The sequence below is a fragment of the Quercus robur genome, chromosome 4, assembly GCF_932294415.1.
Source record: "Quercus robur chromosome 4, dhQueRobu3.1, whole genome shotgun sequence".
Classification (NCBI taxonomy): Eukaryota; Viridiplantae; Streptophyta; class Magnoliopsida; order Fagales; family Fagaceae; genus Quercus; species Quercus robur.
The window spans coordinates 66917685-66932107 of NC_065537.1; the positions used below are offsets into that span (position 1 = coordinate 66917685).

The 14423-nt window shown below is 35.4% G+C and overlaps 1 protein-coding gene across 2 annotated transcripts; it reads right to left on the reverse strand.

Annotated features, from left to right (window-relative positions):
- Positions 1-205: 205 nt before the first annotated feature.
- LOC126723430 (protein NCA1) lies at positions 206-7604 on the reverse strand. 2 transcript variants are annotated; one of them, XM_050426818.1, is made up of 8 exons: positions 7439-7604; positions 6029-6430; positions 5664-5895; positions 5266-5411; positions 2489-2576; positions 2239-2385; positions 809-958; positions 206-728 (listed from the first exon to the last, which is right to left on the reverse strand). In XM_050426818.1, exons 2-8 carry the CDS (start codon positions 6415-6417, stop codon positions 663-665), a joined length of 1218 nt encoding a protein of 405 aa, XP_050282775.1. In that variant the 5' UTR covers positions 6418-6430; positions 7439-7604; the 3' UTR covers positions 206-662. The 2 variants fall into 2 exon arrangements, with proteins under 2 accessions (XP_050282775.1, XP_050282776.1); XM_050426819.1 differs by having other exon boundaries at positions 6029-6418; positions 7439-7602.
- Positions 7605-14423: the final 6819 nt, after the last annotated feature.

A 14423-nucleotide genomic window follows, 5' to 3' on the forward strand; every position in this document is an offset into this window, starting at 1 on the left:
TTTTGCGTCATACGATTTGGTTCCAATTCCAAAAATTTGCTTAAGATAATGACAGAATAAATGCTCCTGCCTTTTGGAGTTAGTGGTGACTTATTTAAAGCAATTATTGTAGCCTCACACACAGATCTTGTGTCATCATTTTGACTACAATCAAGTGTTAAGGCTATGTGTTGATACCATATTTTTGCTTTTACATGACAGCCAATTTCAAGTTCACAAAGTTAATATGTACATCTAGTTTATTGTTATAGTTTATTAGAATTGTACAATGAAGCTTACAATCAAACTCACTTACAGGGGAAGATCCCAGTAAACTGGTCCTTGTACACCAAAAAAAAGAAAAAGAAAAATAGCATCAAGGGGTTCAGAGAAGAGGATCCAAGCTAACATAACCAGGAATCACTTCAAGGGCAATAAAGAATGGATCCAGACACACAAACTGATCTTTGCTACTAGAATAAGGCCATCTGCATTGCATCACCAGCCACATTGTGCTCTAGGAATGTGTAATCTTTACTATGAAAGCTCTTAAGCTTCAGGGGAATGCTTTTGCTAAACTGAGCTTATCTAGTACAAACGTAAGCTCTCGGGGATACAGATACAGCTACTTATTTGAAGTGTTTTTTATTTTTTATTTTCATTAGTTTGAGGGGGACCTGACCTCAGAGAGTTGTTTCTGGTTGTTTCTCAGCAAGTTGGTTGTTAAGGAACCCGAGCACTGAAAGTCGCTGCAAAGTGGAAACAGTATGTAAATAACTTTTTCAGGATCCAAACTCATTACATAACAAAGTCAAGAAGGGAACCTTACCCGTTGCTCAAGACTGCTGTCTTCAGAGTTCAATGTCAAAGATTCCAACATTTTTATAGCTTCTTGAAATCCACCAATTGCCACATCCTCATTTCCTACACTCCTGTCCACATCTGCAACTTTTGCAAGGGAAACAGCAACATCGAGAATCTGTAATCATAATAAGCAATGATTTTCAAATTTGCACGAAGCAAAATGCAGAAACTGAAATAATTTTGGTAGAGACAATTTCAACTTTGCAATATCAAAGGATTCAATCTAAAATTGCAGTTTTACAGAGAAGTAAATCTGTGAAGGATAACCCAAAAAAAAAAAAAAAGAAACTTAACAGTGTTCATGTTGAAAACAAATTGTGAACACGAGAGAGAGAGAGAGAGAGAGAGAGAGAGAGAATGTATGTATGTATGTATGTCTAACAGAAGAAGGCTTATTAGTTTAACACGTAATAAGGGAATAACAAACAACAAAAACTTAAAAGTTTAGGCCGGTAAAAACATCAATGGGAAAAACCAAATCAATATAAAACTTCTAACAGTATTTTGTGCAGGTATTTTTAATTTTATTTTTTTTAGAATCTTGCAGAGTCTCCTACTTTAGCATTCTTTAACCTTGCCCCACCAAATTCAATCAATTTTAGATCCAAAAGTAAACTACTCCACATCAAATATGAGCAAGACACACTACGTAAACCACTACATTTAACATAGACTGATAGAATAGAATAAACCACTTCACCATTTACTGTTAAAGATGATACAAAATAAAATCAACCACTATAGGAAAGCTTCCACCACCAAATTGGGGAAAGAGTGAGATATTTCCTATTTTGACAAAGGCCACAATCTAAATTCTTACACTCCTAATGCCACAAGCCAGGGCTATCTCCACCTACTCTCACCAAATATGTTGCAGAAACTTGCATTATCATCACATCCAGCGTAGTTGTTTTAGGAAGGAGATGGTAAATCCTAGTTATACTTGCCTACAACTGGAAGAAGGGCAGTCAGCAAAAAAGAAAAAAAGAAAAAAAAAGGCCAAGTTCCAAAAGGGCTTTAGAATTGATTATTCCTCCAGAAAACCTGAGTCCTCATTTACCAGCCAGTTCAAACCAAGCAAGCACTGACCAATAACACAAAAAATTACGTGAAAGGCTAACCCTTTCTTCAGAGGACAAAACTCAAGATACTTCTTATAAGCCAAAGGACCTCCCTTCAAACAAATCTCTGCATTCTTTGCCAGTGGATGAAAACATCTATAACAATATCCCATTGAGACTAATAGTTTTCACTTCAGCAGGTCAGCAATTGCTTGCAAGAATCCATAGTTTTCACTCCAGAACTTGACAAGATATTTGTTTCACAATTAAATTAGTAACTGAGGTCAAACTATACATTGATTGTAAGTGAGATAGGCTCAAAGTGGTTGCAGACCTGGGATGGAACATTTGAATGATGCTTGACAGCATCACGACGAACATTTAGAGACCGAAAATAGTAATTCCTTGCAGCTTGTAGGTCTCCATCATAATATTTCAGATCTCCAATTTTATTAAGTGAAACTGAAAGTGTATGGGTAATCTGTTGAGGGCACCATAAAAAAAAAATCAACAATAATTAGCACAAGCATGGTAAAGTGATAAATATAATGCCAATATTACACAATAAAGGTTGTTATGCGAACCTCCAAATCATCCTTTGGCAATTTTAAAAGAAATTCAACGCTCTCTTCAAAATAAGAGACTGCGGAACCAGCATCTCCCAGTGCTCGACTGCAATAAATACAATAAGTTAAAATCAGCTTATCATTACCCCAACAAAAACATCAGGAGTCAAGATCCATCTTAGAGGAAGACATCATGAAGAAAGTGAGTTAACACACACACATGCACATGCATGCCCACCCACACATACAGAGCAATTGATGAGTCGTTTTTATGTTTGATGTTGAGTTGAAAATGCCCTTAAAGCTCTCTCCCATGGATCTGGTTTGTTTTTCCTCTCTCTGGCTGTCATAGCAGTTCTTTATTTCTTGAATTCTCCACAGATTGTATCAATTGCAGTGAGATTATCCACTTTATTATTATTATTTTAATATGTAAGCCTCACATGAAAGCCAGAAAGTGGGCTATGCCCATTTCTTCTTTACAAAATGTTTATTTATCAGGGGAAAATAATATAAACTTGGAAGTATGGACATGGACATGGGATATGAGAATGATAAGATACAGACATGGCTACAAGGTATTTCTTCAAAATTTTGGATACGATATGGCAGGCATATGACAATTAACTAATTAATAAATAAATCTATATTTTAGGTATATATTACATTAATTTTTTATTTAAAATAAAAATAAAAAGCATCAACAGAGTAAAATTACATGAAGATATGGTGAAGTTATCATATGAACTTCATCTCATTTATCACAATATATACGGCTTAAAAAAGTGCATACGTGTGTCACTGGAGTGTCCCTAGAGTGTTTGTGTTCGACTTAGACACATCAAGGAGTTTCAAGCGTCCATGATTCATAAATTATAAATAGAATTCCAGTTAATTTCTTCAAGAAGATTGTAATTGCAGAAAGGAGACGCAAAGTTTAAAAGCCACTAGGACATCAATACATATCTTCACTACATAAATAAAACATAGGCACAGTCCAGATGATGCTCCAGTAATAAATCAGCTTACAAAATGTTAGTTTTTGAAAGCTAAATGCAATAGTCAAAATTGTACTATTAAGCATAGACAACCTTTGTGTTACCAATGGCCTCTTGGTCTACTGGTATGGAAAAAGGATTGAGAACCTTTATTGGAGATGAGGTGTAGTGTATGAGTGCAACCACCAAATATGCAGAAGTGGCACTCATCCTGCTGCATTGTTTGTGTTATGCTTGTGATGCATGACTCCAAATGCGGCCATAAAAGGAATGCAATAATGTTAACACCCCCTCACATTTATGCCCATCCATATTGAACCAACTATGGGACTTGCACATGCAACAGAGAAACTAATAAAAAGAGGGCCACCAACACTTAAATCAAGGACCTCATAGACAACCTAGCTCTACTACCATATCTAAAACCATCAGCATCAAATGCTTAAGCTATTAGGAAGTGGGTGAACAATATATATATCAAGCTCACTGACATAAAAAAATTCAATTGTTCCATCCCATTTTCACTAGGGATTGGGCTTTTTAGAGATGATAAGGACTAGATTCTTGTGTGAACCCAAAGTTTAATCCTATTCCAGTGGACTAAAAGGAAAAGCAGTTTCCTTGTGTATATTATCAGAACCTCAAAAGGAAAATACAAGGTCACCTAGCCAAAATCATTTCTCATGACTTCAGAAAGGCTCAGCACAAAGTGCCTAGCCGCCTCAAAAATTTTCATCTTTAGATAAAGTAAACCTCAATGTATGTGATAATGTGACAGTTCTGTAAGACACCCTGTAAAAGGTGCATATCAAATTCTGTTTCAGTTCACAATAGGACGTTAGAAAGCAACTATTAATCAATTCCTTTCTTTCTCATTGTTGGATCAGTCTTCAGACAACCATTTTATCTTTCTATGGTTTTTCTATGCACATTTCATCCAATTGACTTCCCTCATCCAGAGAGAGAAATGGTCTCTACAAAGGCTATTCAACAATTTGTAAAAGTCCATCTGTCAAACGGTTATCATGACAAATCTTTTCTTCTCTTGTTTCATTTTATAGCTGCTTGTATCATCTTTTTCCAACAATTCCAAGCAGCTCATAAATATGCAATAGGTGCCCTTAACCTTGACAGTTAATGGTCAACTTCAACAAGTTAGAGCGTCTAAAATGTACTCAAATATTATGCTTCACTAAAGATTATAATCGTAGAAATTATATTGGTCTTCCAGTCCAATACAATTATACAAAGGAGAGTATGAATTCTAAGTAACAGGTTTCTAGTTGATTCTAATTAGATGGGAAGAATCCATAACTGACCCCAATTTAATGGGGAATGGGTCTTTAGTTGAGTTGAGGATAGGAACTTCTCAGTCTACCAAAGCTGGAAAGGAAGGTTTGACCAATTCAATCATTTACCATGTCTCTATGTCTACAGTAGATACTTTACTCTCTTTTTATTTTATTTACCATACCTACCTAATCTTGACTTATCTGAACCCCACAAAGCAAATACAGGGTACATGCACACAAAAAAAAAGGGGTGTAATGTAGCATGATCCCTCTATGTATACATGTCAGTTCCTATTCATCACTTTCACGGATAAATTACTGAAAATCTCATTGCTGTGCAAAACATATAATTGTTGTTAGTCTCAAACACTTCCCATGCTGCAGGTAAGCTTGATTCAAGTATGCTAATGTTGACAAATACCACAATATTTTAGTGTGTAAACCCATAACAGAAAAAATGATACATGCAATACTAAAGCTGAGGAGGTATAGATCAAGGACAAACCAGCAGTCACCAAGCATGCCCAGAACTGCTCCGAGCTGAGAACAAAGCTCTGATGTGTTGCCCATTCTTTCTAACTGATCTCGAATGTCTTCTGCACATAGAGTGAGTCTTGATTTGGCACTTTCTACATTCTGGGCTCGAAATGCCTACAAATGGAAAGTCATCAGCCTACTCAAATAGAAGAAAAACTATATGCATTGAATACTTTTGGATCTTGTTTGATTTTAAGAAGTAAGAAGTTCCTTACTGTATAAGTATCAAATATTTCAAAAAATAATTTTCTTTTCATTACCATTATTGATATTAATTGATAATTTAAAAGGGCTTGCCCTAACTTAATCATCTACATAAATAACAATGGAAAACTTAGCAAAAAAATGAAAGCAAGAAACACTCACCCTCATAGCTTGTTGTACCAAGAAAGCACCTCTCTCCAAAGACACATCTTCATATATGACTGGTTTATTCTCACCTACTACTTCCTCTTTGTCTGTACCAACATGAGACCTTTTGATTCTAGCATGACCTTCAATGAAGCGATCAACCATGCTCTGAAGATTTGAATCAGCTTCTACCTTTTCAATATCAGCTCCACATAGTGGACAGTCCTTAAAGCGTGATATACATGCTCTGATTTCAGTTAAATTTTTATTAGAAAATTAAGAATAATATCAGAATGAGGGGGAAAAAAGATAAAAGGATAAATGTATAAGATTCAATAAAGGAAAATAAATCTAAATGTAACTTTCCATTTTTAGCTTACTTGCAATATACATGAGAACAAGGCACGCATTTGCTGCTTTCAAAAAGAAGTGCATGGCAGACCATACAGCTGAGGGGGCCTATCTTAAATGACTGGGAATCATATCCTAAGGGGCACTTCGGAGAAGCAATGGCGGAGTCATTTGAATCCTTCTTTTGGGAATCATATCCAAAGGGGCACTTCGGAGAAGCAGCGGCAGAGTCATTTGCATCCTTCTTTTGGGAATCAAATCCAAAGGGGCACTTTGGAGAAGCAGTGGCAGAGTCACTAGCGTCCTTCTTTGTCTTGATCTCAGTCTCGGTCTGATGCTTATTCAGATTTTCGCCTGGTTTTTTGGAATTCATCTCGTCTGGACGAGCAGCTTTGACAAAAGGGCAAACAGGGGTCATCCTGGCCAACCACCTGTATCAGAAACAAAATACCCCGAAAAAAAAAAGAAAAAAGAAAAAAAAAAAAAACCCTCTATAAATAATGATTTTCCAAACACACAAACAAATATACATACATACATATATATATATATATATATATATAACAAACATACATACATACATACATACATATATATATATATATATATATATTCACAGAAAAAGATCTATAATCATCCTCAAAAGGGCTTATTCCTAAACACACAAACATCAAAAAGTAACCAGAGAATCTATGAATTATTGTACCATATTACAACATTGTCTCACCAAACTACCCACAGCTTGTAACCTCAATTCTACACAGAAAAGCATATAAATTCATTCACTCATAACAATCTAAGGTAAAGATTGAAAATTTCTCAATCTCAATCGATCACATAGTATTCTTATGTTTCTACATTCCGGGCCTAGACCCGTCACGACTTCACCTTGTCTCCCCAATCTTAGGACAAAAGGACACCAACCCAATATCAAAGCACTCAATTTAACATCTTTTCCTTTTTCCCTAATTGCAACTAATAATATATTAATATTATAGGGCACCAAATGGGTCATGGGTCTTGAACTCTCACATTCAAATCCAGTTATTGAATACCCAGAAACCAAAATAAAGCCTTGAGCATAAATAAAGCTTGATCTCATTCAATTCATTCATTTTATCACCTTTTTTCATTGACATTGGTACTTTCTTTGACAGATAAAACTTTGAGATTCCATGTGAGCTCAAAATAAACAGTGATAAATGTTCCTTCTTTCTCAATTGATAATGGGCACAGCTCAGAGAAAAATCAATAACACTGTTTCTACCAATCAATATATAATATTAACAACAAATAAATAAATAAATAAATACACACACATATATATAATACTTTTAAGGGTTTTTTTTTTTTTTTTTTCTTAAAGCTTATTTTGGAAGGTGGAGCTTTTAGGATTAGAAAGAATCAACAAAATTATTTAAAGAGAGAGAAAGAGAGACCTGGGTTTTGGATTGAAGGCCTAAAGGTCGATGTTTTGAGGTTCTTCTTTCTTTGTTGTTGTTGATCTTCTTGGTTTGCGTTTTGGTTGTGGAAAAATATCAGAATGGATGGGTGTTGAAGTGGAAATTATTATGGCTTAAAATATGAATCCAATGAATGAATGGTGTGGATGTGGATGGCTTGGCTACAGCAATAATAGAACATATGCCCCACCTCACTTTTTGGTTTTTATGGATTTTAATTTATCAAAGATATATATTTCTAATGAGTCCTTGGATTTATGTTTTATTCCAAAATGCCCCCCCCCAAGTTCCTTCTTTTTTGATTGCTAGGTGGCTATAAAAAAGGAGGACCGGATCTTCCTAGCTTAAAATAATAGTAAGTGTGCGTTTGACATTAGTTTAAAAAGTCAGTTTTTTTTTTTTAAATTTTTTTTATAGCTTTTTTTTGCTATTATTCATGGATCTAATTGCACTTTTTGATACTATTCATAAGTCACACTGTATTATTTCAGTTATTTTTTAGCTTTGTATAAGGTACTTTCAGCAAAAAGTTTTCAATTTCAACTAAATAAGTTGTTCCAAATAGACACTAAGTAATCAATTCCCTAGTTTTTTTTGTTTTCGTCTCTCCTCTACTAGTTAAAAAAAAGAATAGGATATCTCTCTCTCTCTCTCAGGAAAAAAAAAAAAAAAAAAAAAACCGAATAGGATAAGACATTTGCACAAAAGAAGGAACAAATTACAAAATGAGAGGAAAATGGTCCTCTCGTCTCAATCTCCTAGTAGTTTTGAAAAGGTTTGAATTTTGAAAGACTTCTATTTATTTGTGGGACAACCCTTAAGAGATTCAAACTAATTCTATTATATACTTTATTCATGTTTAGTTTCAAGACTCCAATGCTCCCACTTTCTTTTGTTCTTTTCTTTTTTTCCCCACTTCTTTAGGTTTTTAAAGATTTGATGGGCTAAGATGATCTTGTGAGTTATTTGCTATGAAGATATTGTAGAAGTTGGTAATCAATTTGTCCATGATGGGCTTAAGTCTATTGGCAAGTATTTTTTAGATGATTTTATAAGAGACATTGTAAAAATTTATTGGTAGAAAATGTGACACTTCTTTGGAAGCCAATAGTTTAAGTACTACTACTAGGGTTATAAACTATATTCAAGGATTTACGTTATATTTGGATGGAGGTAGATGGGGGAGAGGAGCAAAGATTTTCCGCCTACCTTTCCTCCTCTCTCTTTTTCCCTTCATTCCAAACAAACCTTTAAGTAGAAACTTGGTTGAAAGAGGGCTCGCACCATTGAGATGACATTCAACTTAAGCATGAACCAAAACTTTTGATAGAATGCCACAGGTAGGCCATCATATCCAATGGGTTTTAGATACGCTAGTTGAAAGGCTGCTTGCACTACCTTTTCATTAAAAAGGGGGTTTTTCCAACGTTACTTTTTTTTTTTTCTTCTATAAGGTGAAGGACCTCTTTAAGTTGTTTTTGTATTGTTGTGACCTCCATACTGTTAGGTTGTATGAATAGGTGAGTGAAGTGGTTTTGGAAGCACTACTCCTCAATGTCCACCTTTGTTCGGCCAAATGCCCTTTGAGTTAAACACTTCTTTTTTATTATCATCCTTCTTTTTTTAACCGCTACTTGAAATTACATGGTATTAATGTTTTCATTTAGGATCTAGTCACTCCTAGACTTTTGTGCCCACATTATTAGTTTCATTCTTTGAAAGGAAAAAGGCATATATTGTATTTCAAGCGTATGTAACAAGCCCCTCAAAACTTGTAAGTCTCGCACACCAATGAAGCCTACATGTTTTTGTGAGTGTCTCATTCATGTAGTTGAACTTGAAACACTATATACCTTTTTCTAGTTTTTTGTTTTAGGTCTTCTAGTGAGTGTAGGTTGTCTTGTAATTTTTGTAATTATGCTTTCTTAAAGGATATTTCCTTTTCTAGTAATCTAAAAACTATTTTATTCCGGGTATTAATTCTCTCACGCTCATTTGTACATCATTTCTACATATCATCCATATCATTTTTTTAAGCTTGCATGGACATAATAAAATAAAAACGTATAATTATGAACATTGTATTGTGGAAGTACAATAAATGTGAAACAATATTGTCTGTTCTAATTTTCCTTTGACTTCACGTAGTTTACTCATTAGGTTGAAAGTGTAGGAGCCTAGGAGCTCTATCTTCATTCCCATGCTTCTTGAACAACAGTCTTCCATTCTAGGCAAGTGTTCAATCATTTCATTATTACATTATCTGAAGGGCCTGTGACGAAAAGGAGGCCCTCATTCTGTTTCCAAAAGGTTCAGTCCATAATTGGAGCAAATAATAGTCTAGTTTATAATTTGAGAAAATAATAGTTTAGTTTTTTACTATACAATGTGGGTAGTATTCCATCCATTCAAGGTTGCTAAAAGCTCCATCACAAAATTAGCTCCCGACTTTTTTATTCATCCCAAGTCTACAAAAGGCCTTTGGCTTCAATAATAATGCGTCCCAATTCAAAACTAATTAAATTTTGTAATTTTTGTGTACCTACTACCTAGAGTGGGAGAGTCTTTGAACGAGCGCTTGTCTTCACGTGTTAAGATGTGATTGAAGTTGCCAATACAGAGTCCTTTTGATACAACAATAGCTATGAGTTCCCGTTATCAAAGTAACTTTTTATTTTTTCCTATTAATAATAATGTAGTAGTAAGTATCCATACTATCGAAGTTTAAAGATATTGGCCCATTATTAGTCAAATTAGTTGAGATGATTTCATGAACCAATTATATATTACATACCAGGGATAACATGACCTAATGGTTTTCAAACACTTGGATATTTGTGCTTTGCTGTTTCAATTAAGTTTCAACTATATATCAAACGCTATGTTATATGATTTGCAAATTCTAGCAACTTTTGGTTCAATATGTTATAGCATGTTTATCAAAAAAAAATTTGTTATAGCATGAAACTTATATATATTTCATTTTGGTTTTAGACCTAATTGTCCCTTAAAGGGCATTGTTATATTGCATGGATATATATATATATATATATATATGCTACAAAAATTCAGGGAGACTTTACATTCAGATTAGAACTTACTTAGCTAGTGGACCTCCAAACATAGTACAATACAAGTTTACAAGATATACAAGCTCGAAAGACTAGGATAATACAATTACTAAAGATGTACAATTCAACTAAAACTATAAAATATAAGACCCCCTGTACATACAAAATTTGTAACAAAGATAAATCACATGGTCACGAAATAGTGTAACAAGTTATCAATTTATAATGATTTGTATATATGTGAGTACAACCCTCTGTATGACTTTTTATACTGAAAGAATACGATAAAACTCCTCTGATTCAATTTCTAAGAAACTTTACGATCTGAGGGCTATGAAGCTTGATCTTGAATTGTGCCTTGATGTCTCCAAGTTGGATGTGTGGGGATGTAATTGATTTGAAGTTGAGGGCCATTGGCTTGATCTCGAACAAAATTGAAGGAAAATCCCTAGCTACTTTGATTTGAGGGAGCAGGGGTGCCCTTTGGACTTAGAGATGATTATTTATTTTGGTAGTGTCAGTAGCATTTTTCTCTCTCTATTTCTCTGTCTCATTTTCTCATATGAGATGCCTCTATTTATAGGCAATTCAATAGCATTTGATTTGGAATTTTCTCTCAATATTTATTGAGATTTAATTATGAATTATGAATTTAATTTGGTTTTCCATTTTATAAGAACCTTCCATATGAGTCTTTTCTTCTGATGTTGTCACATGGCTTTCTCCATTTAATGTTGTCTCATGGCTTGATTTCATTTGTTGATATTGTCCACATCATCAACTGGAAATTAATTTGATAAAAAATATTCTATCACGATCAATTGGATGGTTGTGGATACATCATAAAAATTTTGATGTCTACACCCTCCCTAATAGCCTAATATCACATAGACAAACTTCTTTGCTGCACTGTTATCTATCCCATGAGTCTACTTGAAATGTTACATATGGAGCAAATTGCCTCCATAATTCTTATTAGGAAAATCCACCTGTATGTAAACATAAGAAAGTGGCTTGCAATAATAATAGGCAAAAAAGCCCATATGATGAGAAATAACCACCCAAGAAATTGTGGCAGAATGATTGAAGCCAATGACACTGATGCAAGTGCTCCTGAAATGAAATGAACATTGGCAAGGATTTGAGAGTACCTTGCCCAATGAGTTCGAATCTCCATCTTGGTTGCAAGTGACAAGCAATATATGAACAAGTCTGTAAGGAAGATTCATGTGTTTATAGGGCGTGTCAAATGGGAACACATTTTTGCTTTGATCCTTTTGTTGGAGTAGTTTAATTAGTGATGGAATCAAGAATACGAAGCCGGCATGACTTATCCCGTGTTCACTTTCACTAGCACAAAAGGCAAAACACAAATGCTTTAGAGTGCACATCTTGAAAATTTTTGTGAAAGAGTCTTTAGTTAAGATATTTGTTTGAATCCAATTGTACACACAATTTTTGTAAAATATAAATCACATGATCACGAAATAGTGTAACAAATTATCAATTTATATTGATTTGTATATATATAAGTACAATCCTCTGTTTGAATCTTTACAATGAAAGAGTACAATAAATTCCTTTGATTCGATCTCCAAGAAACGTTACGATCCAAAGGGGGTATGAAGCTTGATCTTGAATCGTGATGTGATGTCTCCAAGTTGAATGAATAGTCGAACGTGCTTGATTTGATGCGAGGGCCGTTGGCTTGATCTCGAACTAGGTTAAAGGAGAATCCCCACTTTGATTTGAAGAAGTAGGAATAGGCCTTGATGAACAATGGAATTCTTGTGCACTTTAGAGATGACTCTTTATTTTGGCAGAGTGTCGGTAGTGTTTTCTCTCTAAGTGTTCTCATTTTCTCATATGAGAAGCCTCTATTTATAGGCAACTCAATGGTATTTAATTTGGAATTTTCTCTCAGCATTTATTGAGAGTTGAATTATATATGAATTTAATTTGGTATTTCATTTATAAGAACTTTCCATATAGATCTTTTCTTCTGATGCTGCCATATGGCTTTCTTCATTTGATATTGCCACGTGGCTTGATTTCATTTGCTGATCGTCCATGTCATCATTTAGAGATTAATTTGATCACAAATATTTTATCATGAACAATCGGACGGTTGTGAATTCATCATAAAATTTTGATGTCTACAAATGCCCCCACTTCAAGATTCCGCTTTGCTCCCAATTGTCGTGCAAGGAAGACGAGGCTTGAAGTATCCTTTAAATTTTTATTTTTATTTATTATTATTTTTTTTTTATAATAATGGACTTGGCTTTACTGGTACACAAGGCTTTCATCCAAGCACAATTTGGGCTTCTTTCATCCAATGTTGTATATTACAACTTTGCCATCCAAGGTATCTTTTCATTGCTTTACCATATGGAGGACACACCCCTTTTTTTTGAACACTGGGGCTTCACTTTCACGGGCCTGATCACACACAAAAGACTTCTCCTTGCAAGCCCACCTTAGTTTTGTTAGGTAGGTCGGTGTCATTTCTCTTTTGTAGATCACCTTTCCCTTCCTTGGGTCGTGGGCTGTAAGTTGAGCTACTCATAGACCCAAGCCTATCAAATGCTGACCTACGTGTATGTGAGGTTCCTTCCTTTGTAGGGAGAGAAATGCTTAATTTATTAAATACTGACTCTCGAGGAGCAGATGTTCCTAGACGGTCAAATACAGAAGATCTTGTCATGGGCTTCGGCTTCCCCTCCTCCTCAACTTCAAAGGTGATGTGTTGAGATGTCGCCTTTTTTCCTTTTCCTTTGGCCAAGATTCGAACTGGCTCTTGTGACGAATACCCAGCCCGGTTCTAGGAATCTCGATCGCATAGCCTTGTTGCTTCAATTTGCTTTGGGTCGAGTTAAGCCTATGAGACTTCTCTTCCACATAATCTAAGTAAAGTTGCCCCAATTGCGGAGGATTTTTGAAATCATAGCCTAATTTTGCCAAAAGTTTATACGCTTTAGGGTCAAAACCCTCTTCTGTTCTTTTGACTGGCAATGAATCTTCTTTAACAAGGCTATGTGTGGCTCTAGTGAAACCCTTGAGTAGGGGTTTTGTTGAAGCCACTTGGTCTAACTTTGGTAATGGCAAGGTGAAACCCTTGAAGAGGCTTTTTGTGCTTATCCTTAGTCTTCATCGTCAACCCAAATGGGGATTGCCCTTCCTTCCGTTTAGACGCGAGCACATATCGTAAGACCAGGGGTACCTTTTTCTTTTCTTCACGAAACTTCTGTCTCACTTCAGAGTTAGGTCGGGGACCTTCCGTGAGGGACTCGCCTCCTTCCTTACGTTTTGCCTTCTTCTTTTCTGCAAACTCTTCTTGTGGTACATCGGAAGTTGTGTCGCAGTCCAAGTAAAACTTGGCGTCTGTAAAGTGAGATTCTGCCGCTGTAAATGGTTGCAAATCTGCTGTCACCACCTTTACTTGCTTGCCATCGCAATACTTGAAGTATTGATGCAACGTAGAAGGTACAACACCATTCCCATGAATCCATGGTTGTCCTAACAATAGGTTATAAGAGGTCTTTGAATCGATCACATGGAAGAGAGGTCTTGCTTTCAACTCATCAATGGTCACATCTAACCGAATCATGCCGATTGCCCTTTGTCCTTCTTGGTTAAAGCCTTGGATGACGAGTCGACTTTTGGATAACTCTTCCATGGATATGCCTAGGCGTCTCATTGTTCCTTTAGGCATTATGTTGACTACAGACCTGTCGTCTATGAGGATGCGGCTTACTCTTTCCCCTTGTGTGTAACCTGAGACAAAAAGTGGTTGATTGTGTGGTTTGGAGCCCAATAAAAGATCCTCATCAGCGAACGTCATCTTGTCGCGGCAGTGAGCACATATAGCAACTGTTTCTTCCGAGGCA

Bases quoted from the DNA above. Each gene is read 5' to 3' on its own strand.
- LOC126723430 (XM_050426818.1), bottom strand. From the start codon at position 6,417: ATGACCCCTGTTTGCCCTTTTGTCAAAGCTGCTCGTCCAGACGAGATG. The intron at 2,577-5,265 runs GTTTGTCCTTGA...TATTTATTGCAG, and splicing joins GGCATGCTTGGTGACTGCTG to TCGAGCACTGGGAGATGCTG. The intron at 2,386-2,488 runs GTTCGCATAACA...TGCCCTCAACAG, and splicing joins TGCCAAAGGATGATTTGGAG to ATTACCCATACACTTTCAGT.